This window comes from Amphiura filiformis, chromosome 10 (assembly GCF_039555335.1).
Source record: "Amphiura filiformis chromosome 10, Afil_fr2py, whole genome shotgun sequence".
Taxonomy (NCBI): Eukaryota; Metazoa; Echinodermata; class Ophiuroidea; order Amphilepidida; family Amphiuridae; genus Amphiura; species Amphiura filiformis.
In genome coordinates this window covers 22,813,803-22,840,652 of record NC_092637.1, presented here as the reverse complement: position 1 = coordinate 22,840,652, position 26,850 = coordinate 22,813,803, and the positions used below count along the sequence as shown (strand labels likewise).

The window sequence follows — 26,850 nt, the reverse complement described above, 5'->3', positions numbered from 1 at the left end:
CGGCGATCGATGTGCGAACTTGTTTTTGGACGCTGAACATAATTTCATTTATAAAGTAAATATTTATTTCCAACATGCCAGCTATAGAAGATTGGTTAAACCGTCCCTTGGACATCATACAGGGAATGTTTGGTAAGTTCTGACTATATATAAAACCGGGATAAAGCGTAGATTGCATGGACATGATGGATGTTGTGGTTGTTGAATTTCCTCATGTTCATGCATGCATGCCGGGTAGGTAAGCTTAAGCTTTACCGTTATTAGCGTTAGATTAGAAGTTAGAATTTAACCAGTCATGTATGTCGATGGTATGTGTATTACATCCCAAGACTTGTGTAATGTACGGAAACACATTTTTGTGCACAAAATTTTAGGCCTAAAACAAAATATATATAAATATCATGTTTTTTATACTGGGACCCTAAAAAAGGCGGTGCTGTCACATTTTGCAAAATCATTTTGTCTACTTATTCCTATATTTTTGCCAAAATTCATCATGAACAAATGGTTTTGGTCTTATTTTGAAGATAAATTATTAATCTAATGAATTAATAACAAATACAATTAAACAAATGTATTAATTAATTACAACAGCTTAATTAGGTTAATTAGTCAGGGGTGGTGCCGGAAGTGGAGGAGCCGGAAGCGGAGGAGCTCTGTGTAATTCCAATGAGAAGTTGATGTTCATTAATAGAATTTATGCACTTTGTTGCCTAGTAGAAGTAAAAATGCATTTGCATTTATATTAATCTTATTTTTTAACTTTCTATAACAATAATTGCCTAGTTAATCTTAATAAACTTAGTAATTAAGGTGGACAAAAATATGAATCAAATACTGGACTCACCAACGATTTTTTCAGTAACGTTGCGACCCGTTCACGGGTCTTCATCAGACTTCGCAGAGACTTGACTGATGGTTTGGTCACGTGATGGTAATCGGCGAGGAAGTAGTTTCACGGTGGGGTCCCAGGCGTGTGATAGCAGGAAACGGAGACAAAACAGTCTATTAAAGCTCGCTTCAATCAACACCGGAGAGGAAGTTCCAACGAAAACCAGGACTCCGCAGTCTTCACCCATTCAAAACTCTCTGGCCACCAATTCAATGCCGACGACATCATAATCTTCGACAAGGAGGAGAGGTGGTTTGAGAGGGGAGTGAAAGAATCCATCCGGGAAAGAGCTGAGCAGCCAGCACTCAACAAGAAGGGGCCTCCGTCTCCTGCTATCACACGCCTGGGACCCCACCGTGAAACTACTTCCTCGCCGATTACCATCACGTGACCAAACCATCAGTCAAGTCTCTCGCGTTCGATGAAGACCCGTGAACGGGTCGCAACGTTACTGAAAAAATCGTTGGTGAGTCCAGTATTTGATTCATATTTTTGTCCATTTTATACTACTGGATGACTCAAAACATTCATAATCTTGTTAGTAATTAAGGATTTAACAAGCTTTTAATTAATGCAGTGGAATGTGGGTCATACAATACAATGGGCTTTAATTTTGCATGCATGCATATGAAATAAATTTCAATATTGTTTTATCTTTGAAATATAAAATAAATCTTCTCACAGGAGATTATTACAGTCAAAGGATTTAATCTGATGATATATTGATCTCTGGTTTATTGTTAAATAGTTTATTGATATGCCTACATGTACATGTACCTTTGTTACTAATTATTCACTGTATATTGATTTTTGGAACACCCTATATATAGGAATTGGATATTTAAATTTGATATTATAGCAATTCTGTAAACTATTTTGAATATATTTTCCAAATTTAATGGCACTTAGGGAAATTTTACATAAATTAAAAAATTCAATTTACAACTTTTTTCACACCCTGTATAACACAATGGGTTTAACAAATATAGTGCAAACTATATATTTAATGAAAGGAATAACTGTGTACATTCCAAATATCAAGTTCATTTTCCAATTTAATATACTATGTAGAAATATTGGAGTGGTAAAAGAAAGTAAATTTTTTCGGTATTTTTCAATGGAATCACCCTGTATATTTTTTGGTACACCCTGTATATCCACTCAAACTTTACAGATTTGCAATCATGACAATATATGCTTTCTAAAAATGTATACTTTTACTAGTTTGGGTGAAAACTTTTTGAAATATAGTCAGAAATACAAAATAGGAGTTGATTTTTGACAAATTGCAAGATGTGACACAACTGGGTCCCACCTCAAAAAACATGACCATTTGTACAAAAAACAGACACAGTACAGCTATCGTTTTACCCTATCATGCCTATATGACGTATAAAAGTTACCTGTTACCAAAGTGTCTGCAAAAAACTGGTCATCGCAAGCATCTTTGATGTAGAAAACTAAGGATATTCCAGTGATTCATCATTGATGATCATGCACTGCATGTCATAAACAATTCATTAAACACTTACTCATTGTGTAAATGTCATTGTCAGTGATTGTGTCCATGTATTGTTGTTCGAAATATTCACTAACGTAACGGCAAAGCTTGCGAGGGCATCCGTGAGCAAATTCGTAGATAGTTTTTCTCGAGCAAATCAAATGTATTGTTATTGCAGCTGCGAAACCAGTTCAGTTGCCAAGCTGAATTATTTATACTCGATCGCTGGATCACCATGTGAATTCACCTTATACCCTGTGTGGGCAAGTCATACTTCAGTATGACTTGCCCTGAACGTCAATATATGTTCGGAAGAGACGGATAAATTGCATGACAGCCTGCCAATTTAAGCTTATATGGTCATTTTCACGGTGTAACTTTTGATTTTTTGGGTCAAAATTTCAAACCACTTAAATATATCTGTTTACTGAAATCATGCATAGAAGCAACTTAAATTCCAGTAAAATAATGTTTCAAGGCTTAAACCTTTTGATTTCTAATAAAAAAAAAATTGACATTTCCATAACATTTTGGTTAAAATCTAAGAAAAAATGTATTTTACATAACCTCAGAAAATTATGACATGAAAGCTGGAACACATGTGAAATCCCATTCCAAAGTAAGTCAACAGATAAGTTAAATTTTATACCATGTTTTGCTATGTTTGTAATTGCAGTTTTGAAAATTTTTAACATCAAGTGACAATGGAAATTTCCAAACCTTGAACATATTTTTTAAGTTTTAATTGGGTTCCTAAAATAATTTGAATGTCTAACTTCATGTACAAATACTACTTGATGAAAGGAACCTCCCAGCCAAGTTTCACAGAAATTGGACTTATTTTTTAGAATTGGCAATTCAAGCGATTTGTGTTTCGGAGGCTTCAGTTTAAAACAACACAGGTGATCATAAAAGTAAAATATTTGGCTAACCACTACAAGTTGACATAAAAAAATAGGTAAAAAATATCACAATTACCAATTTTCATGCTTTGCTTCTAAGTATTGAATTTCAGTTGTGACAAAATTAAATTATCACACAGGGTTCGATTTAGAAAATAAAATTTACATGCACAACTCTGATTTTTTCTTCAAAATGGGCTGAATAACACCAAATTTTGCATGCACAGGCAAAATTCTACATGCACAGAGCCAAAGTTACATGCACAAATGCATGTAAAACCCCTCTAAATCGAACACTGTTATCACAGCAAGTCATTTTTTTTGTTTCAGAGGCTTCATGTTAACAATTGTTAAACATTGCAGAAGTAGTTTTTTTGAAAACAACAGTGTTGGGATCATCTACATGTAAGCTGTTATTTTCTTGTGTATATTGAATCAATGATTCTATGCGGCAGATATTGTAGATTTATCACATGTTAATTTGTTCACCCATTTGTTTTAGTATGGTGTTTTTTGCATGTGAAGCCTCCGAAACAGGCTTTTTTGGATATCAGTATATTTTTCAAACATTAACCATAATGTCAAATTTTTTTTAATTTATGACATTCTGCACACATATCAAGTAATAATTACAATGCAGATATCAGTATGAAACACACCAATATGCATAGATGATAATTAATCTTATTGTTGTTTCGGAGGCTTCATTTGTTTCGGAGGCTTCAATTGTTAACGGAAAGTTTGTATTGGGTCCCATTTTCAAACGGTGATATATATCTCCACGATTTAAAAACATGTGACTTGAGGATCTACTTTGCTACATTTTGATAAATGGATTTGATGAGCTCTTTTATTTATATTTGCACAAGCTTGTTGAACAGTTTGTTTCGGAGGCTTCAAAAAGTTAACGGAAAACGGCTCTTTGAAGTCAAGATTTTATAAAAATTTTAAAAGCTTGCAAATCGACTAATTTTTGTTACCCATTTCAAGTTAAGATAACAACTGTTATGCATCAAGAAGAAGTGAAGAAATAACCAAGAATTATGAACCAAAGCTACACCCACAAAGTTTGTTAACAATTGTTAACAGAAAATGAAGCCTCCGAAATTGTTAACGGAAAATGAAGCCTCCGAAACGACAAATATCGAAGACAAATAAAAAAAATACAGGGCTGTTCACAATTAAATCTAATGTGGCAGTGTTTACTGAACATGTGACTGTACTTTCAGGATAAGAAAAATTATCCATGAACTAACTGAAGAAATTAAAACACAGGGTTTTACAAAAATGTTACTGTTTTTTATAGTTTTTCAAAATGGCAATATTAAGTACATTTAAGCCTGCTAAAACTGAACGCAGTAACTCCCAAAGCTGATTATGCTACCCAAGGTAGCTGCTAACTAGATGACAAAAAAAAAAAAAAATCATGGAATTCTATGGCTTTATTAGAACACTACGGATTAAAATGTTAAAAATCCAAAGTTACACCCTTTACCGTGAAAATGACCATATTAATATCAATTGCACATAAGGCCAAATAAAAAAATAAACATGTTTCACGTCCCCTCCCGCTTCCTTTTTTGAGGTTTCTTCAATTTTATTTTTATTTTTTGAAATTCAGTTATAACTTTTCAAAAAATGTGTCTATGAAGTAGAGATACTTTCTATAGCCTACATGTAGCTAATATACAAGAAACACTTTTATAAGGTTTTGTGGTAGTTAGAGGGGGCCTATCTCTCAGAACAACAAATAAAATTCATGAGGCCTCCTCCTTTTTCCAGGCATTTATTGTATATGCTAAAACAGCTCTAATTATGGGTATTTACACTGATTTTGCGATAAAAATAAAAAGTCCCTCTTCCTCCTTTTTTTTCAAAAACCCGGACGTGAAACATGTTTTTTATTTTACTTGGCCTAACATACGAAGTCACAAACTTACAAACTTCAATATGCACTTCAAATAAAGCAGACCAGCTGTTAATTATTACCGATTCTGCAGAATAACTTACATAATCGTCCATTTCATGGAATCCTGTTGCTCAGAATTGCCAATTTCATTTTTATCTGTCAAATGCGCTGTGGATGTGCTCAGAGATTTTATGATGTGCTTCATTAAATCACAGGTGTGAAACTGACTTTATACCACTCGCTAGCTTTCGCAGAAAAGCCAGCCTCGTGGCACTGGGGCATGACGTCATCATGGACGTGTGCAAAATTTCCGCCGGGCATCATATAACTAGAGTTGGGCGACTAAGTTGCCAATAGTCGTTAGTTGCGACTATTACTGGTAGTCGCGACTACGACTATTGAAAACCAAAAGTCGTCAAATGGAACTATATTTAAATGTTACAAAATCATGTTAAAAGCGCCAGATATCTGCACTAAAACCAACCAAATACTTACATATAAACTGTGAAAATGTGATAAAAACATTTAGTCATTGTCTTACCAATAGTAACACTATACAAACAATAATCATAAACTGATAAAGTCTATAAATCATCATTAGATTGGTCTTGTTGACCTTTTATTGTAAATTTGCACCAAACTTTCACCCGATTTTTTGGTCCAATTCTAACCACAGATAGTCGCGACTATAGTCGTAGTCGTGACTATTTGCTGTCGACTAGGAAAAAAGTGATAGTCGCCCAACTCTACATCCCGTATTGCGATTGGTTGCAAAAGCCATTCTTTGCAATCGTAAGCCAATCAATGAAGAGGCGAATTCACGTGGTGATCCAGCGATCGAGTATAAATTCAGCTTGAGAACTGCTCTTGCGCGAGATCGCAGGTGCAATAACAATACATGGACACAATCACTGACATTTACACAATGGAATAATGAATTATTTACGACATGCATCGGCTGGATTTTACGATCGAGGTAAGGTTTTTGGCCTGTCCCTGCGTGAATATCCTTAGTTTTCAGCATCAAAGATACTTGCGATGACCAGTTTTTTGCGGACACTTTTATAGGTCATAGGGTAGAAACTATAGTTGTACAATTTGTACGAAATATACATTTTGTTATAGGCCTAAAATGTTTACAAAAATATATTGGTCCACACGTTGTGCTTGTATTCAGTTGTTCGACATATAAATTCACCTCTCGAAAACCTCTACGAGGTTGTTAAGCATCAAGCACGCTGACTGGCTTAGCAATTATCCAAGTAGTTTTGTAAACCAATCAGGTTAGATGTACTTTGCTGGCAGGGTCACATTGTCATTAATTAATACTGTAAAAGGCGGTCGCGTTCATTGATTGGCTTATGATTGCAATGAATGGTTTTTGCAACCAATCACAAACCTTGCTCGAGAAGTCTAGCCAAGAATTTGCTTACCGATAGCTTCACATTCAATAATGTAGTCGGATTCGCTTAAGCATGACACCGTGTAAAGCAATGGAAGTTCAGAAGTAAACACAGCCAATTGGCCAATCACAACAGGAGATTGCATCAAAAATGTTGCTAAAATTACACTTCAGCAAAATTTTAGATTCTCCAAAATAGGCAAATCTTGCTCAAAAGATACAGTTGACACATCAAAATAACTTTCATCCAAATTTCAACATTAACAGAATAAATAACCTCCGGTGCAAAAATTTGCAAAAAAATTACACCGCTGTCCGACTGAAAAATGATAGCAAAGCACTCTAGCAAAACTATAAGTGCAAATTCGAAGCTAGAGTTCTTGAGTAACCTTGACTATGCTATGCATCAGTGGTTGATCATGAAAGGCTCAAAAGATAACCGCTATTGGTCTGCCCCCAGTATAAGCTAGTACAATCCTGGCGAAAAATGTTGCCACACCAAAGCATTAAGTGGCCACCATCCTTCCCCGCCCCCTATTGTAATGTTGATTTGTAAGTAGTCATCATCTACATTAACAGTCTCCCAACATTGACAAATGGGGGGTGGGGAAGGGGAGTCTAAAATGAATGTGCATGCATTTTTGCAACTATTATACAAAGATAATGCGGTACTGTCACATATTTAGCTCTGGTGATTGCTTGATTTTAACACCAGCACGTTCTGGTGTGGCAACAAATTTCCGCCAGGATTGTAGTACAAATCCCTATAGCTATATTACTAGTCTGGAACTGCAAGGAAGGATGTATGATTCAAACTCGGTCTTCAATTGAGAGTCATGATCAGGGACAGGCGATTTGCACGGAACTTTTTTTCCGCGCAATTGGCTATTTTTTTTCCTATAGGCAGGGATACATGATTTGCACTGAAAAAAGAGTTCCGCGCAATTTGCTATTTTTTTCCGCGCAAATCGCCTGTCCCTGGTCATGATCAAATGGCCAACAGATAAAATAAATAATAAATAAATGTTGTTTGATTTAATGTGCGCTTCAGCTAGGCATGAACTAATTATCAGCACACTTCAACAATTATTCCGCTGCCATTTGGATATGTCGGAATCATTTCCGCTTCACCAAGTGCGCAATTGTTGAACTGATGCGCAGGTACTATCAGCGACCTAGATTGTGATTACCCCCAGCAGTTCCCCATTTTACACCTGGGTGGAGTGAAGCAATTGGAAATTAAGCTATCTTGCTCAAGGATGCAACACACCGGCCGTGGTGGGGCTCAAACCCACAACCTTCCGAATATGAAGCTCGCACCCTAACCATTGGGCCCCTGTGCTTACCTGTCAGATAAATGACAGACTATCATTGAAGACAGAGTTTCACATTCTAAATGGAAATCACACAATTGAAATGCTCATTGCACACCCATGAATCTATTGTCTAAATTGAATAAACTTGCTCCACGTTTTCAACGGAACTGACCCATCTACATGTACATGCATGTAGCTGGTGACTACGGTACCATAACAAGTTGGGACTTTCATTTTTCACATACATTATCATTTATTTTTCAGATCATAGCAACAAAGACTGGTCCAACAAAGTGGTGGAGTATTTTCAAAGAAGACTGGATGATAAGAATACTTTGGAATGGGTAAGTTAACTAATAATCAGCTTGGTGCTCCCTGGTAGAACTGTTTTTGGCAGCATTGGATCATTTTAGTTTCCCATAGGAGACCTAAAAATAAGGATGAGATCGTTTTTTATTGTACATACATGTAATTAGGTCAAACTTCATTGCACCGGTTGGTACAATGTACATGTAGGGTTAGGGTTAGTGGACTTCCTGACGAGTGGAAAAAGGGGTTGTACAACCCTAACTCCACTGAGGCTTTTTGGTGGAGGGGAAGGAAAGAGGGAAGGAAGAAAGAAACTGAAGAGAATTTTCATTTTCTCAGGTGCGATTTTGAACGCCCGACCGACCCCTCAGGTGCTAGACACACGGACAGCCATACCTTGCCACGGAGGATTACGATAGCCGACCAAGCTTTCCATGCTCATAAGTGGTTTCACTTGATGATGCAATTGCATCACTTGGAATACTTGTAATTGTATTCACAGTAAGGCAGGGCTTTTCGGGAGGGCTTGCGGGTATCCGCCCGAGATTACATTACCCGGGCAGAAATTTCCCTGCCCGGGTACCCGAAATTCCATCCATGAATGATTTAGCATTTAGCTCTAGGTCCAGAGACACTCCGAAACCAAAAAAAAAACCCCTTTTTTGCAATTTCGGGTACTCGATTACCCGCACAAAAAATGTGTCGCGTGCCAGGGCACAAAATTACCCGAAAATCCCTGGCTTAATTCACAGTGGATTGATTGCTGCTGTAGCTTTTTGTGGCTTTTTGGTAGTGTTAATGTTAATGGAACTAACATGATAACTCAAATTGTTAATGCTTTGTACCTAGGTGCCTTCGCTGAATAGTAGCCCATTACATCAACTGAAACCCAACTGCCTGGTACGATTCAGGTGTATGGTGCAAGATACCTATGACCCAGAGTTCTATCTGGGTGTGTATGAAGTACAAGACAAAAACACAGGCACTAAGGTAAGAGACATTTTGCACGTTAGTGAGATTATTATCATAATAGAGGCTGTCAGCCTTTTCCGCGGGATCCGCCATATTGTGGGTACTGCCGTTCTGCATGTCATGCGTTAGACATTACTCCCCCGATTATGCGGAAGTCGCAGTGTGTGACGTACCTCTTCAGTCAAGCATCAACAGCAGTGATCTGAGCAACAAGAGACTCCGTACCCACAAGATGGCGGCATTGACGTCACAATGACTACCTCTATATATAGGAATGTTTATCTTGTAACTTGTCAAAGTCGAATGTTCTATCTAGTCATTGAAAACCACAAAAGGGGTATTTTTTTGCCCAATATTGGGTATATATCGTGTCTGCTTAAGCAGTGATTTTTATCATTTGCTCCAGTGCACTATTGTATCCCCATTGATCCCTGTTGTTTTTGCAGGTTTAACACTTCTGTGAGCCTTGGAATTGGTCAATTTTAGCTATCGAACTGTTTCTACTTTTACTATTTTACTTGTTACCCCATCCACATATCAAGTTGATATATACCTTGCTCTTTTTCTTTCCTACCATTATCTTTTTTTTTTATCTTCAGATTTTGAAATCTGGGAAATACCAAGATGTAGCCGAGTGTGTGACACATCAACGTATCAACATGGAATCACCCAACAATGTAACGCTAGACAGACAGACATTGTATTGTGTACCCATACCTGCCGAGAATGAATGGGTCAAACAAATATCCTTTTGTAAATCATTTTTGTTTATATCATTGTTTCCTCATACCGGTATGCATGAATACCAGGGGTCCATTTCACTAAGTTTTTAACCCTTCGTAACTCATGTAACTGTCTGGTATTAGGTAGGCCTATTCGTAACTTTACGAAGGGTAGTAAATCCTTATTACTTACGAATGGTGCAGTTCGTCAGTAAGTTTAGTGAAATGGAACTTACGACTCATCGTAACTTACGAACAATTTCTAGACTTACGAAGCTTTGTAAAGTTAAGTGAAATGGACCCCAGATTAGAGGACAGATGAGAGCAATAAGTCTTATTAAGTCATTTTATTCAAAATCTTTGTCACAACTACAGCACCTAATTCTTGATTTTGCAGGGTATGTAAGTTTACTAAAGTTCATTACAATCACGTCAAAATTGTCCTCCTCAGCAAATTCTACAATATGGTTAAATTTAAGAACATTAATCCACTTTTCTATTATGGGATTTATGATTAACATCAAAGCTGCAAAAATTATATCTTTGGTACTTTTCTCCCTTAAAACAATAGTTACTGGTCTCTGATACCCACTGCATTTGACTACTGCTCACACCTGCTGGCCTATTTTTTTTGTCCTCATTCAAAATTTTCCTACATTATTCCTATATGTATGTATACAAGGGCTGCCTGAAGCCCTCTGAGGCCAAAAAAAATGTGTTTGGTTGCTCTCAGAGACTGACCCAAAAATTAGAAATCTTGTGTCGGTTTTTTTTCCCAATCACTTTGTTAGAAGAAACCTTAACTTTGGACAGTATCAAGGACATTTTATATTTGTTATTCACTCATTTTATTAATTAAATGCATATTTGATTAAAAACAAGAAGTATTTCCATTTAAATCCTGTCCAAAAACACACTTTTTTTTTTGCCATAAAATGATAAGCATTTGTCGATACTAGCCTTTTCAAATTGGAGGAAAAATCAAGGAAGAGCCCATGAAAAAACAAAAAGATCGACCTACTGACCCTCTAAATTTTTGTCTTGGAAGGGCAACCAATCTTTAGCCTTACATGTATGTATTGCATTTTGCCTTAACCAACACCCACGCTTATGCAGAAAACTGCCAACATCAACCAACCCCTTCAACATCAACACAGCAGTCCAGGGTTAAAAGGGCTTTGGAAGAAGATGAAGTACCTCCCCTAGCATCATCGGAAGCTACAATGTCAGAAGGCGGGGATGCCATGGAAACCAGCAAAGTTTCCGAAGCTGAGAAGAGGACGAGGACCGAGGGCGCTAGTAGTAGTACACAGCAAGGGAGGCCGGGAGGAGGCGTTGATTTAAATTTCCCTTTGGCTGGAGAGAAAGGACCAGCATGTCTTGTTAAGGTAATTTGCCAAACCTGTGGTATAAAGTAGACAATTTAGTTGACTTTTGACCTATTCTCCCAAGACTCAAACTCAAAAACAGATATCGTGACTTTGAAGCTTGAGTGAAGGAATTTTTGGTCACTTGTTTCGTTTGCTATAAAAAATACCTAAGTGATTTTAGGATAGTATTTTATAAAAAAATGTACAAGCTTTAATAAAAAGTATGTTAAAATTCAATTTGAAATCAATTCTTTGTCTAACTTGCAGCCAGTGACGTTTATTAAGAACTGGCAAAGATGGTTCCAAAATGCTAGCTCCACAAACTACTTGCAAGTCCATATCTGGGCTGGGCTTCTCAGACCCCTACACACACACACACCCCCACACAGCTGATAAAACAACCGGCACTAATATCACCCAAATATCATCCCTGCAAATGACATCATTGTAAGATACATGTAACATATAACCACCACATAATTTTGATTAATTTACTTTTCCCCATGTAGGTTTATGACACCTTAGATGCTTTCAAAGTGAACGAGATGGTAGAATTTGTTGGAGTGTTATCAGTTGATCCAGTTCTGGCTACATTTACACACCAAAATGGGTAAGTAGGGAACAATAGCTGCCGGGTATCATATTTTTATGTATATGTTTATGATATAGTATGCAGAAATGGTGAAATGTTAATTAGGCAGGTAGGCTATTACAGGTAGGCCTTCGTTCACTTGCCAAATATAGGCATGAGAAGTTAGGGTTTCTCTACCGGAAGTCAATTTGTGCCGAAATTCCTTCCCACAATGCAATAGGCGCATTGCATAACAAAGGAGATGGATTAACCTCCGAACTGTATCTATTGTTATGCAATACGCTTATTGCATTGTGGGGAGGAATTTCGGCACAAATTGACTTCTGCTAGAGAAACCCTGAATCTGCATATTAAATGATCATCCATGATAAATCCTGAAGTGTTTGAAAAAGTGTATGAAATTGGGCTAAAAAGGCCAAAAACAGGCTGAAATTAAAAGGCAGTGCGAAATGTGGACAACAAAAAAGCCTGAATTCGGGTTTATACCTGAACATTCTCATGCCTGCATATATAATATAAAGAAATTGTTGAAATGTTTATAAAGCAGCTATTACAGGTAGGACCTTCGTGCACTAGCCATATATATATTATTGTTGTGATGATTCTTTGGTGCATAGCAATACTTGATTTTGGGATGTTGTGTGCATTTTGGAATGGTTGATGGCAGGCCCGTACGTAGGATTGTTTTTTTTTTTGGGGGTGGGGTTGTTAATTTTGAAGTGGACCTTTTTTCCAGGGAAGGCAATTTTGTGCCCTTCTCCCCAAAACTTACACCTGCTTTAACCGGAAAAGTCATATTCAATATAAAATCCTACCGTAATCCATGAAGAACTATAAGGAGACAGCCATAATCCAAACTAAGGGAGGTGTGCATTATTTTGTTCCCCATGTATGACAATCCATTGTGGCTGATTTACCAAAGTTAGGCATGGAGCGATTCCAGAGTCTCTAGTCTAACCTTGGTTCTTCTTCTTCTTAGCGTGTTCACGGCACAAGAGTAAATGTGTTTCAGCCAGTGCTGCACACATTTTTCAGCATTCTCATTGTTTGTAAACTGCTAAGTCAGCAGTTGTGCATGTTTGCTCCAGTTGAGGGCAACACAGTAGGTGATCCATTGTTTGTGGTTCTGTTCCACAATCGCAGGTTACATCTGTGTTCTTTCGATATCCCCATTTGCTGAGGTTGACTTTACATCTTCCTACACCAGACCTTAACCTATTAAGGCATTTCCATTCAACCCAACTTGCATCTGCAGCAGGTGGTAGTTCTTCGCCAACAGGAATATTCAAAGTTGGTGGGTGATTTGTAGATCTCTCCTCCCATTTTGCTACTCTTTTACTGTTGGCTGATGTTTCAAGTGGAGTTACATTGTTCAGGAAACTATCTCTAATCTTGGTTTACAGTTGATGTTATTTTAATTCTTATTTGAACAGCTCGTCATCAGCAGTTGGTGAACCCGATGAAGTTATGGATGGCATCGAGGAAGAATCAGCCCATTCACCGCCACCATCACTAGTGCCTAGGTTACATGTGATACTATCACAGAGATTACAACATGTTAATCCATTATTACCAAAGAATGTGACTGCACCAGAGACTAAACCATGTGAGTATAGTAATATAAAGGTTTGCTTAAAAAGTTACCTTTTTTCAGAATCTTGATTAGTAGCGACATAGCTTGCAACACCATGGACCGGAATAGCCCCAAGCCTAAGTTTGGTAAATCAGCCATATATAAAGGTATTATAAAAATATACCAAAGTTATACAAATATACATGTACAGAGAGACAAATACTCCAGGTGGGGCCGGGGTGCAGACTTTCGGATGCTCACTTTCTCTACATACCTACTTTTTGCAACCCACCAGTTTACTCATTTTTCACAAAGTTTTTAAGGGCACTTACCCAAAATGCACCCAATTGGGCGCATTGGTCTTCACTTAAAACCAACCCATCGATATACAAAAATTGCTGAAAAGGTACCCCCCCAAACCGCGGCACATCCCCGTACACCTTCAACCAGGGAGAACACCCTCCAGGGACGAACATCCCCACACAAGGACAAAAAAATATTTGATTTTTTGTATGTTCGCATGTTGTCATGTTGAATCCTTAAAAAATCCTTTGGTAATTTCACAAACAAATATAGAGCTCCTACCTCTGAAAATCCCAACAAGAACTTCTGTGCCCTTATTTGCTGGTGTTGAATTTTATGTGAGGGCACTTTTAGTTTGTACCAAAAACTCCAGTTATGTCAATTAAGGGAGCCTATATGCCCCATTAGGTGAATATTTACGGTTATACCCTTAGGATAGAATGGTATAAATATTACAATTAGTATGTTCCATAGTCAAACGTAACCATGTAAGGCATTTCTTTTAAATAGCTTTCTGTAACCAGTTCTCGACATTATTTGACCTTATTTCTTACAGTTGTTGATAGTGTATTACAAGAAGCAGGAGTTATCAGGGATCAGCTAAGATTGTTGCTACAGCAACTGTGCCTTGGAGATGCCTTTGCAGCTGATTATTTATTACTTCATCTCATATCATGTGTGTAAGTATTTGCTCGGACAAACATATACAATACCGTAAAAACTCAGTAGTTAGCATATGTGCTTACTATCGAGCGCTTTTGAAAACACGAAATTGTACCATAGTCCGGCGCTTTACCAACTGAGCTAATGGGATTGAAACACAAACTATGTGTATCGATGATTTTGTCAAAACCCTTTACAATCTTGTGGATGGGGCTCTTCATGTTTGCATGTTTTAAAAGCGCTCGATATTAAGCACATATGCTAACTATCGAGTTCTTATGGTATACCTGTTTCTAAAAGTTTAAACTGACTTTCAGCACAAGGATTCAACTAACCCTGAATTTTCGATGTGTGACACACATCCTCATCAGAAGAAGTCCTATGATGTATCAGGTTGGCAATTCCAGTCCTTGATCGCAATTTAGTTTTGGCAATTTCTTCTTGATCTGGATGCCCACACTAAACGGGGGTATTCTCTATCTAAAACCTTTGTGGATTCTCAGTCAATGTTAAAGCGAGAATCTGTTTTATGCCCTGCGACAGCAGAGGGTTTGCGGCTGGGGCAGTTGACTTGTACTTCTTTTTAGAAATTGTTTATCACCAGCACGTATGAACTGACATTCGAGTAATATACATGTTGTAGAGGGATGAGAAATACTATACACTGTGATATTTTCACTGGGTAAATTTTTCGTGTTTTTATCAATTCAGAATAGTTTAGTGGGTGTTTAATTTGTGTTTCCATATATTCACATTAAGTGCTATGTGTAATAAATATTTTTGTGGGGTTGAATATTCGCAATGCCTGTTCTACGTTGAAAAGCGTGAAAATCAACCCCGGGGAAATTTCCTGATATACAGTATACATAACAATGTTGTTCATCTGTGCCATGGCATGTGTGGCCTCCATTTTGACAAAATAAAGTTTTAAAACCATTTGACAACAGATATCCTGAACTAAGTTGTTAAATGCCTGCTATCATCATGTCTGTGGGACTAGTTTCAGAAATAACTCGGGTGAATAAATATCGATACTCACATATGTCGAAATAACATTGCTGTTTCAAGTCACGCAGATAAGTCACTGTGTTCTCTTATATATTTCTCCCTAGGTATGCAAGGAGAGATGTTGTAGCCCTGGGCAAATTTGGTCTAAATCTGAGTGGCTGTCCTGCTGGCCCTGAATTCATTTCACTCCTTAGCAACCAAATAAAAGAACTGGTCTGTAAGGTGAGTATTTATTGATCACAAGACCTGGAAAAAATTAAATGTCTGAATTTATTTGGCAACAATGTAGATTAAATTAAGATTTCAGCCCAATATGGTGCATTCAGAATTGGGTATGTGAAGCATGAGGGAATTCCGTCCTTTGGAGGAGATGTTAAACTGTTGGTCCTGTGTACAGAGGAGCCATACCTGAAACATTGTAGGTTTTGAGAAAAGTTGGGTATTGACCTCTGACAGTCCCAGGTGTTCAAATGGGCTATTCCATTTAAAATCCACACACCATTGTGGAAGATTTTGGAAATATCTTCCACAGGGGGAATTTTTCAAATGCAAATGGTCAGGGTTAATTATTTTGAAACCCATACTCCCCCTGTATTATGATTTTACCTATATCTTCCACAATTGGAGTGAGTATTACAAATGGAAGTTACCTATCTGTCTATTCTATTCAAAACTCATACTCCCTAAATCTTTCACAGAGGTTGTGAGGAATTTAAATGGAATAGCCCAATGGACCAAAGTGATAAAAGTTTCAAAACAGGCTTTATTTTGTTATACACTGGTGTGACGTTTCTACCAAGTGCTATAAATTTATAATTTTGGACAATTGTATAAAATATCAATTGATTTTGTCTTTCAGTCTCATGTCTTCCCGCTGTCATTACAAAACATGAATTCATCATTGATAAGTCCCAAGAAGGATTACTCTGCGAACCGACTGAAATCTGGCGCCCTCCAACTGACAGAAAGGACGCATCTTATCCTTGATGAGACCGCCATGGAGCCTGGCCAGCTGGATGCAACAGGTAAGGACATTGGCCTATTCCAGTTGATATCCATACACCCCCTGTGGAAGACATGATTTTAATCTCCCACACAGGGGGTGTATATTTCAAATGGAGTCTCCCATTTACGTATCCTTGTTTGAAATTCACACTCCCTGTGCGGGAGATAAAAGTTATGTCTCCCATAGAGGGTGTATGGATTTCAACTGGAATACCTGATTCAGATAATCTTAATACTAATTAGGCCCTTCGCACTTGATTATTAGTTTCCTGTTGAAGATTTTGAAAGAGGGACGAGGTGACTTTTAATTATTAATTATCTTTTATTTTCTTTATTTAGTTTGAACTATTACAAGCAACTATTGACTCGCTTTGACTAGAGCGGGCATTTAATTATTTCACAACAATATTTGATTTTATAAATTTATAAGTGAAGGTGGAGTTGTACTCTTTGTTCATTCATCATTATTGTTGATATTATTAAAGTCAGAAAATGGCAAGTAGAAGTAGTTGAAAGTTATTTTAAAGGAGAAAATGGGAAATAAAAATAAAATAATTAATTATTTTGCGATTTTCAATTTTGGACGCGGGCGGTAAACAGGAAACTAATAATCAAGTGCGAAGGGCCTTATGGCGTGTCCGTCCGTCCGTCCCTCTGTCCATGGCGCTATCGGCGTGCGAAGCGGCTCACTAACGCGTGCTCAAGGTGCGCGCATCGCGAAGTCCACGCAGTCGCTATCGCGTATAGTTCGCAGAGTACCAACGGGCGCGGTGCAAGCATCAGAAAGCATTACAGTGTGGCTAATCGTGCAGGTGCATCTGATCGGATCAATAGGCCTATTTTCAACACACACGTGCAGAGGCCTATTACTCAGAACATGACTATTTCGGGGACTATTTCCGAGGTATTTTTTTGGGGGGGAGGGGCTCATATGTGGTAGCAGGACAGGGCTTGGAGGAGGCGAACGATGGGTTTCCAGATTACGGCCAAGTAAGCGTCACAGCTACAAAACTACTAAGTTGATTATTGTGTCAAATTGAGTCTTGATCATTGAAAGACGTATATCATAGTTTAAAAGGTCAGGGCAGGTAGGCCTATGGGTAATGGGTGTTGCGTAATTAGAGAAAGTCCTATCACGAGAACCACCCAACCCGAGAACCGCGAAATCTAGTATAATATAATAATAATTTTTTGTCATGACACATCCATGGATTATTTTGTCATTTAGTACGTTTCAAGACTCCTATACTCGATCATAATCATAATTTAAGCAAATTAGATGTTCACAAAATTTGCTGTTTTTGTCAATCCAAGCATGTTGTTGCCAACTTTCATTCAGTATTTCATTGTTAATTATTAAAGGGGCATTTAGTGATCCACAGCCTCATCCCCCCACTTTTCCCAAAAAAGTTGAGATTTGTACACCACTGGATACCTCTGGCTACATAATGTTTATGTACCAAATATTTCTTGCAGATTAATTCGTTTAGCAAAAATTTCGCCAAATTTGAATTTCGTTCTGGTGAAATTACAACACATTGTCTATGGAGCAGTGTAATACACATTATCATGCATAACTCGCAAACGCAAAATCGGAATCAACTGAAATTTTGGAAATAAGCTTTTTTCGTGGATATCTACTGAAAAATGTCATAAAAAGAGGATGCTAGGATCACGAAATCCTCCTTTAAGTCAAATACAGAATTAAAACAAAAAACAAGTAATTAAAATCTGGTCTTTGTGTTTTATTGTTGATTACAATAACACAATGCATTGCAAGTTATATCATCAGTGCCCACTGATTGACCTGTGCATGTGACCTTCTTAATTGATTTGTCGCATGTCCTCGTTAAATTTTTGAGCAAGGACCCCTTCCCTGTTGAAGGAAGGTTCTTCATAATAAGTATTATCTTTTTTGACTTTTCATGAATATATTTCTTATATCTTGCAGGTGTGCAGAATTTGACAGCATTGGGCAATTTGATAGCATGGCAGAAAGTTGAATATGACTTCAATTTCCACAAAACTGACTTCCCTGCTAACGTGACTGTGTTAGTGTTATCAGAAGGGAAATCACTCTTACCGGTGAGTCTGTTATGCTAACTTTATGGGGACTGCATTTCATTTGCAGACATGAACACTTGAAGAGTTCGGTTGCGAGTGGAATCAAAAAGAGAAGATTGTTAAGCCATAAGGTACGATCTTGTAATATGAAATTGGTTAGGTTTTTTTTTCGAATCTGATTTTTTGGCATTATTGTTTACGCATGTCCAAACTTACCCCTTAATGGAATCAGCCAAATTTGTTGTGTTTGTCAGGTCAACAGAGCAATTTTGATAATAATTTTTGTCATAAGTCGCTCAATAAGTCCCGCATAGATAGAACTCTGCATTAAACAACAAATATAGTAATTGGGGTTTCTTTCACTTTACCTTGTTATTTTAGTTTAAAATAGACAGAAACGTTTCCTGACAGCTATTACGAATATTATTTCAGAATTTTGAGATTTTGAGAAATTAAAATTTGAATAATGAAGAAGGAGGCGGCCTATATGCTTAAACCTAGCAGGGCATAAGACAATGCCAGACAAAATTTGATGGAAATCATGCATTATGGCTTAACCCCTGACTGTCCAAACCTGTCCCTGTGTTCAAATGGACCCCAATGAAAATGAGCTATGCAAGAGGCTTTCTTGGTTTAGAAATGGTTGTGAAACTGGGAACAAATCAAATCAACCCCCCTAAAAAAAGGAGCTAAGCCAAGTACTAGTAGAGAGTTTAATGATTCCAGCACAAAATCTTGATTTTAACAATTTGATTCTCTGCCATGGCTCTCAGATATGGCTTAATAAGATTTGTTTTAATATAACTGCTTACACCAGAAGTCTATTTCTGAACTTTTTTCTTCTATATCCATGTTGTTGTTTGTAGAGTGATTGCCAAGTGCCCATACAGCCCAAGACAGACGCACCCAACATGGCCGCCATACAGAATACGATACAACAGCAGATTACTTCAGGTGCTATTGACATCAAGAAGATCAGGACATTTATTGGTCTTATCCAACTCTTGGAGTATACATTGTCTGATGACATTCAAAAGGTATGTACTTGGATATTGAGTATTAAAGCAAGGTGGTCTAGCAGTGGACAGTCTCAGACTCATAATCAGAGGATTGCAGGTTCGAATCCTTAGACAAGGCTCTTCACCTCTATTTTCTCTCTCCACTCTCCACCTCGCTTGTGCTGGGAAGGTAAACAGACACTAAACTTGTTGTGCATTATTGAGTAGTGGACCTCACAGCAGCAACATAATTCATGGATGAGTCTGGTCCAAAGTCTAGGGATGTAAATTGTCATGAAATTTCCTGATTTCAGGAAATTTTGCTTGGAACATCCCTGTACAAAATATAGGGAAATACACATTTTCAGGAAATGTTAGAGCAGTTTCAGGAAATTATGTCAGTGTTTTTCATCCCTGAAAGTCGCTTCAAAAGAGAGATGGGCACTCCTGCCTATAAAATAAAGGCATGAACCTTAACCTTTACCTTTTTGAGTAATTTCAACTTGTAACTTTGGTGCAATAACTTTTTAAATGGGGATATAACTTTTAAATATGATTGACTTCTGCTGTCGTATATTTGTCCCATATATATTTCCATTCAAAATATTCTTTTATTATTCCTATATTTTTGTAAGGGCTGTATGACTTGAAACACATCGAATCAATGAATCGCCCACTTTGGCACCATTGCATTCATAATAGGAGAATGATGGTCTTTTCACAGGCCAAGGGTGAAAATAAACGGGCTACTGGCCTTGTTTCAGGCCCGTTACTTGCCTATTGTAGCCCATTGAGAATAAAAATCATGACACAGGCTACACTTTTTGTCCGGAATCATAGCCCGTCACCATACAGTCTGTACATACTAAGATAACCAGGAAATAGAAAATTGTGGACCAAAATGTGTTTTCTCTGCAAATTGAGGTCAGAATTTGATGCATTTTGGTTGAATGGAGGCTGTTGAGTCGTAACTTTTGATATTGGACCATGGCTTACATTCTGACGGTTACTAAAACAAAAAATTTAGTCCTGTGTTGTAATTTGAGTCGAGTCACGGTCGTGAAATACAAGTGAACCAGGACTCACTTTTTTCCCCAAACCGAGTCCTGGTCAAAAAGCTCTTATTTTCACCCTTGCCACAGGTACACTTGGAAATCGAACAATAATGCTCCAACCTGTTTTATCTCACCCCTTTTACCCCCCCCAACAATCCCTTATATTCATGTGAAACAAAACTGATCACCAAACTGGTACTTCACATTTCGTTACACAGATTGTAGAAGATGATTTTGTAGAGGCTCGCAAAGCAGATCTGAACAGTATGACGCAGGAGGACTTCCACAGTTTATTAGTAATTGCAAGGTAAATATTCATATCATATATATAGTTGGTATCATGAAGAGTTGATGTGGTGCAAAATGCAACATATATGATAATATATCACATGGCTGCTTCTTGTACTTTGACACTTATATTTTATTTGATGTAATAGGTTGCCATGGGTGGATAGGGATGGGCACTAGTTATGGTGAATATAGTATTATGCAAATACTTCATGGCTGGAGGGTAAATTGGGCCAATCAGTACCTAGGGGGGAAATGAATTTGTGTCATTCTCTCATGAATATGCATGAGGTGTAATAATGAAAACTATTATTCTAAATGCACTGAATTTGACCAAGTTTAAAGAAGGTTGCCATTTCCCAATATATCAAAGTAAAATACTCACCTATACTATTATTTTAGCCAGATGGGGCAGTGACTTCAATGCGCATTTCATTGAGCACAGCTTCAAATCGCTAGCATTTGCTCAAAGTGCTAGCCGAAGAGTTACCGTAACACGTTGGCCGTTGGCATCACTGCAATATGAGGGTTAAAAATGGTATAGATGTTTGCTTGCTGTCTCCCAATGGGAGGGATGAAAGAGGTACCTCAAATTGAGCTGCATGCATTGCATATTTTGAAAATAAATGACTGACATGAATGCCTGCCTATATGAGGATTTGGCGAATACTTGTACTCACTTATTTATGTTTTTTTTATTTATGTACTTACTTTTTATTATTATTTTTTTTCAGGTTACTGAGTTTATCTACAGGGCAGACATCACTGACAAGGGAAGTTTGGGAGAGAGCAAAGAGGATGGAGTCAGCGAGGAAAGTAAGATTAAGGACAGTAGCTGCAGCTGCCGTGCCTAGGTCATAAAAAATACCTATATAGACAATTCAATATATTATAGTTATCAGCAAGCTCCTTTCGCACTTACTAAGTATAATACGAGTATGATCGTATTGTTTATCACATGAAAAGAATCAAGCCCATCTACCATCACCTGGTGATTTAACGCAACTTATTCAGCCAAAGAAGCACCTGGTATTTCATGGCGTATTGAAGACCCCCTCAAGTGCTGTATCTGTAAAAGTGTGTTGAGGAACTGTGATAAATGGATGTAGAAGGGCAACAATGTCTCCCTTGTGTATATATTGTCATATAATAGGATTTATCAGCAACACAGGGGAGAGGATGGAACTGACCGGAAGTCAAAATAAATAACTTGGGCTAAATAGTGTGACACAGTTTTCATTGCATCACTCCAGTAAGAGATACACATTATTTTTGTTGAATAGATAAATTTTTTACTCACTACAATATTTCGTCCTACTCATCATGAGGACTTCTTCAGGTATGACTGATATGGTCATCCGACCCACTTTCCCCGCAAACAAGTTTGAGTGGTTTCCGGTGGTTTTAATCTCTTTTGCACTGAAAATTGTTTGCTGAGAAAGTGGATCAGATGATCATATCAGTCATACCTGATGAAGTCCTCAGATGTGCAGGACAAAATATTGTAGTGAGCAAAAAATTCACTTGGTTTTGTCAAACCAAAATCCAAGATGTTTATACATGTATTATTTTAGTTATTGGATGGTACGGAGAGATGGTTTGGTTATAGGCCATTGTATTTTCCTTACCATATCAACCCTGAACCCAATAACAAATTTATCATACCTTAAAGGAGGACTGGGTTGACCAGGCAAACTTTCAAGGGTAACCCAATTAAGTAGGCTTAAAATATAATCAAGCCAATGTTTAGTTATTGTTCACCTCTATACCAACAAACTTTACACAGCTCCTAACTTAATGTGTTTGCCAGATATTTATAGCGGCCTTTAAGACATAAGAAAAAACATGATTTTAAACACAGATTAAAATTGTGTGAAGGTACGTCTGAAGATTTCAGATTCTAAAGTTGACAAACACCATTTTCAAACTTTTTGTGTGAAGACCCTACTATAATGCCAGCTTGTAATTGACACTCTTCCAGGCCATTGCAACTCGCATACATGCTTAATACAAAAATGTGCTGCATAAGGCAGGGCTAGCCCGCACAAAAATGTGCTACATAAAGCAGGGCTAGCCCGCACATTTGAAAGGTCAAATGTCATTTGAAGCAAATCTGCAATCCAACAGATATTTGGTATTTCACATATTTTTCAACCAGTCAGATTTTACATGGTATAAAAATGTTTCCTTGTGTATATTTTTGAAACCATGATTAATAACAGCAGATATTTTTGAATTATGTATTCTTAATATTTGACGAGTTAAATTTGGCTACATGTGGTGTGATCAAACAAAATCAGTCTGAAGTTGGACATATTCAATTTTCAGTTTCTTATTGGATTGTAACAAGCATTTGCAAAACTACATTTCGCAGAACACCCCATTGAATTTGGACAACCAGTTCATCAAAGATATGAGCAGTTAAAGAGTTTCCAAAACAATAGGAAACAAAAGGAAATACTTCCTTTGTTTGGCTATATTTCAAAATCAATATTTCCGACTTCTGACTGATTTTGCTAGATCACATCACATTTGTGAAGTCGAGAAAATGGATATATTGGTTTTTGTATCTGAATCCTTCATACTGGGTGTCCCATAAAAAGGTTACATGTTGTATACATATGTATGCATACATATTGTATGCATGTAACATCAGCCAGGGGGAAGTGGATTTATTTTGACTCTATGTTAGCAAAGTTATTGAAAAAAAAAACACATCAAAAACATAAACAAAAACACTTGACCAAAAAGGTCAGTCTGCCTGTAGTTCGGGTTTTTTGTCGTCTTAGGCTAATGAAAGTTGACTCCCAGTTTCCCGTTACCCGACTCCGGTCAGAAAAAAATGCCGATCAAATATTTCATTATTTTCCATTATTTCATTATTTCATATTTTTCAAGTTTTGAAGAAAAAAAGGATAGTTTTAATGTCATCTTTCAGGTCCGACATGTATTTTAAGCACTTTTACGGCGACCCTGACCGGCCCGAATAGTCTTCGCACACGCTGGGATAAACTACGTGGTAAAATGGCGATATCGTAGGGCATTTACTGGAGACTAGCAATTCCCTGCATCTAAGTTTCTCCTACCACTAAATGGATAGACCGAACACAAACAGGCAGCCAAGTTCGCGGGAACCAACGTATGAACAAATATGAAAGCATTTCTACCGTGCACTATGTAGCGCGCTATATATATAGACAACACCAAAATAAATAAAATAAATACAATTTAAAGTCAAATTTATTCTGCTTTTCTTACAAATATATGTATTTAATAATGATTTATTTGTCAATTTCTTGCATGATTGTTTTATTATTAACACGTGCACCCTGTGTGATGATTTTTACCAGCAACCTCCATGTGAACGTTCGAATTATCAGATTTAGTTTATTTCTGCTTTCAATTTTGTTTATTTGTTCATTTTGACTGTGACAATTTACTTTCCCCTACTGGTGTTTTTGATAAACATGTTGATTTCCGTGAAGGTGGAGGAGGAGGGCAAGGTCCGACTGCCGTGGACAATTATTACAACCGACATTGGTCAATCATTTAATGTTTTATTTGCCGGACTGTCGCTGTCTGATCTCTCGATAGTGAGGTGCTGTGTTGGGGAAAGCAAGTTGTCACAGTCCATCGTGCAAGTTTCTTTAGATGTTGAGGAGGTGTGTTCTGTTTGTTTTGAAGACCAAGTTGGTAAAATATTTGAGTGAAGCATGGTCATTACTATACTTTATTTTTTTATTTGGGCCTCAAAACATAGCATTCCGTATTAACTTTGCACCGATAATGAAAGTTTGAAAATAATGAATAATGAATAATGAAACAGTCACCTACCCAGTCATGAAAAACTATGTAACGGGAAACTGGGGATCAACTTTCATTAGCCTTACACTAAGATCTCAAACATGACAATCTCTATAGTAGGAATTTCAATTGAATGAACGCAGCTTTCAACAGCTGTACTCGATCCAGCTCGATCGTATATCGCGTATTTCCAAACTACAACACGAATGCACGACCATGGATACAATGCTAACCAATCAAGAGTGCATTGGCATGGTTGGATTCACTTCAGTGTTACTCACGCACAGTCGCACACGCTGGCGTACATTGCGCGGTATATCACGCAAAAAAATGTCACGCTATCGAAAGCTGCGTTCATTCAAATGGAATTCCTATTATAGTGACACAGTTCCTTGGCCTCCAATATGCTAGTACACTCAAAGAATGACCTTTAGATGTATTGGGTACAAAAAACTCATGTTCCACAAAATTTGAGCTAACTTGTTAAATGTGAGGTCATTGAGCTATGCCTGTGGGTATGAGTTCATTAGTGTTAGTTATCTTGAGACGGTGATCCAAGTAAGTACCAATATATTGTCAAATTGAGAATTGATATGACGGCTTTTGAACATGTATGTACATTTCGTTCATCGAAGTGATGAATTATTAAAGATTTGTAAACAAAACATGAACTTTGAACTCTTAGCTTATTTTGTGTCATCACTTAATTATTTTATAAATAATATAAACTACTCGCATAAAGAAAGTCCGCACTTATGTAACCCATCCTACACCAATACCTGATCTTGTTATGTCATTTATTTCCTTCCTTGGTGAGAATGCAAGAATATAGCAAGAATAATACAAAATACTATCCATGTTTATATATTTTAGTTCCAAAATATCCGAACACTTAAAACAAAAAAGCCTTGTTTTAAAGACACAATCAGAATTGCATAATAAAGTAGTTGATAGATGCACAATGCAAATTTAGCTACACTCATTTTAATGACATGGTAGTTACAATAGTGACAAATTTAGATAATTATTTCCTCCAAGGCAATTTCTGCTAATGTTACAGTTTCAATAAAGCCTAACGGTTGAACGCTCACTCCGATGTGATCAATATCTGTGTGCTTGGGAGGGAAAATCAACATAAATTTTTTTCACTTTTGAAAAGCTCTTTTTTTAAAATTCAAATTGCTATAGTTAGGAAAATAAAGTCGTATCGTAAAGAATGAGGTATCCAAATACGCCGAACAAAATGCTTTATCTACCAAATATCTTATTTTGTAATTTAGTTTGACAGGGATGCAGGTTTTCAAGTTTTTTTCCTGAATTCAGGCTTTTTTGTTGTCCAGATTCGTGCAATTTCTTTTATTTACAGCCCATTTTAGGGCCATTCTGGTCATTTTCACAGTTTTTCAGGCTTTTTGTCAAAAGTAAACTTTCATCCCTGGTTTTATTGTCTATTTTGGTGCAGTATATATATGTATCTTTTTGACATCTTTAAAAGTATGAAAAGCTACCAAATACAACTTAGTGCCACTACAAACTTTTTAATGGATGTAGAATCTTCGGTGTAACATGTCTTCGTTATTTAATCTATTCCCATTCTATCTCCAGTAATGTTTATTGACATAAAATCAGTTTTAAATTCTACATAACATATTTTTGATTTATACCATCTAACATCATTTCCTTGAACATTATAGGGAATAGAATAAATAACAAAGACATGCTACAAGGAATATTCTACTTCAAGTACTCTGGAGTCTGTTGCGGTCTTCACATGTAAATAAAACAAATTCACAAGATATTTTCCAGAATCAGATCCGTTTTTATTTATTGATAACAGTATTGAATTCACACAATGTATATAGAGTAGTTTTAAACCAAACATTTTATGCTTGGGTTTGGTAAATATTGCAAACAATGCCTTTGAACTTGGTTTACTTAGGCTGCCAATAGTACATTTTTATTTTTCTTGTCAACATGTTAAACAAGTTGCAAAATGGTCTAAATAAACTAAACACTGCATAAATAACTTTAAAATACTATGAAATACTTAAAAATACTGAGCACATACTAATACTAAAACATTACAGCTGCAAAAACAAGATAACTAATGTACCTAGTAACTTAAAAATAATAACAAAATTACAAGCTTTAAAAACAAAAAAATATAAATAAAAAACTTAAGGTTATTAATTATTTTAAACT

The 26,850-nt window shown here is 36.9% G+C and overlaps 1 protein-coding gene across 1 annotated transcript; it reads left to right on the top strand.

Annotated features, from left to right (window-relative positions):
• Positions 1 to 23,626, top strand: LOC140162655 (mini-chromosome maintenance complex-binding protein-like). The gene is made up of 14 exons (XM_072185934.1): positions 1 to 132; positions 8,187 to 8,266; positions 9,081 to 9,221; positions 9,803 to 9,946; positions 11,032 to 11,313; positions 11,805 to 11,905; positions 13,321 to 13,493; positions 14,320 to 14,443; positions 15,539 to 15,656; positions 16,294 to 16,459; positions 18,391 to 18,524; positions 19,370 to 19,540; positions 20,775 to 20,863; positions 21,579 to 23,626. The coding sequence occupies exons 1-14, from the start codon at positions 75 to 77 to the stop codon at positions 21,703 to 21,705; spliced, it is 1,908 nt and encodes a 635-aa protein (XP_072042035.1). The 5' UTR covers positions 1 to 74; the 3' UTR covers positions 21,706 to 23,626.
• The last annotated feature ends 3,224 nt before the right edge of the window (positions 23,627 to 26,850 follow it).

Coding starts and splice junctions, on each gene's coding strand:
- LOC140162655 (XM_072185934.1), top strand. CDS start 75: ATGCCAGCTATAGAAGATTGGTTAAACCGTCCCTTGGACATCATACAG. Junction 11,314..11,804: donor GACCAGCATGTCTTGTTAAG/GTAATTTGCCAA, acceptor TTCCCCATGTAG/GTTTATGACACCTTAGATGC. Junction 14,444..15,538: donor CTTCATCTCATATCATGTGT/GTAAGTATTTGC, acceptor ATTTCTCCCTAG/GTATGCAAGGAGAGATGTTG.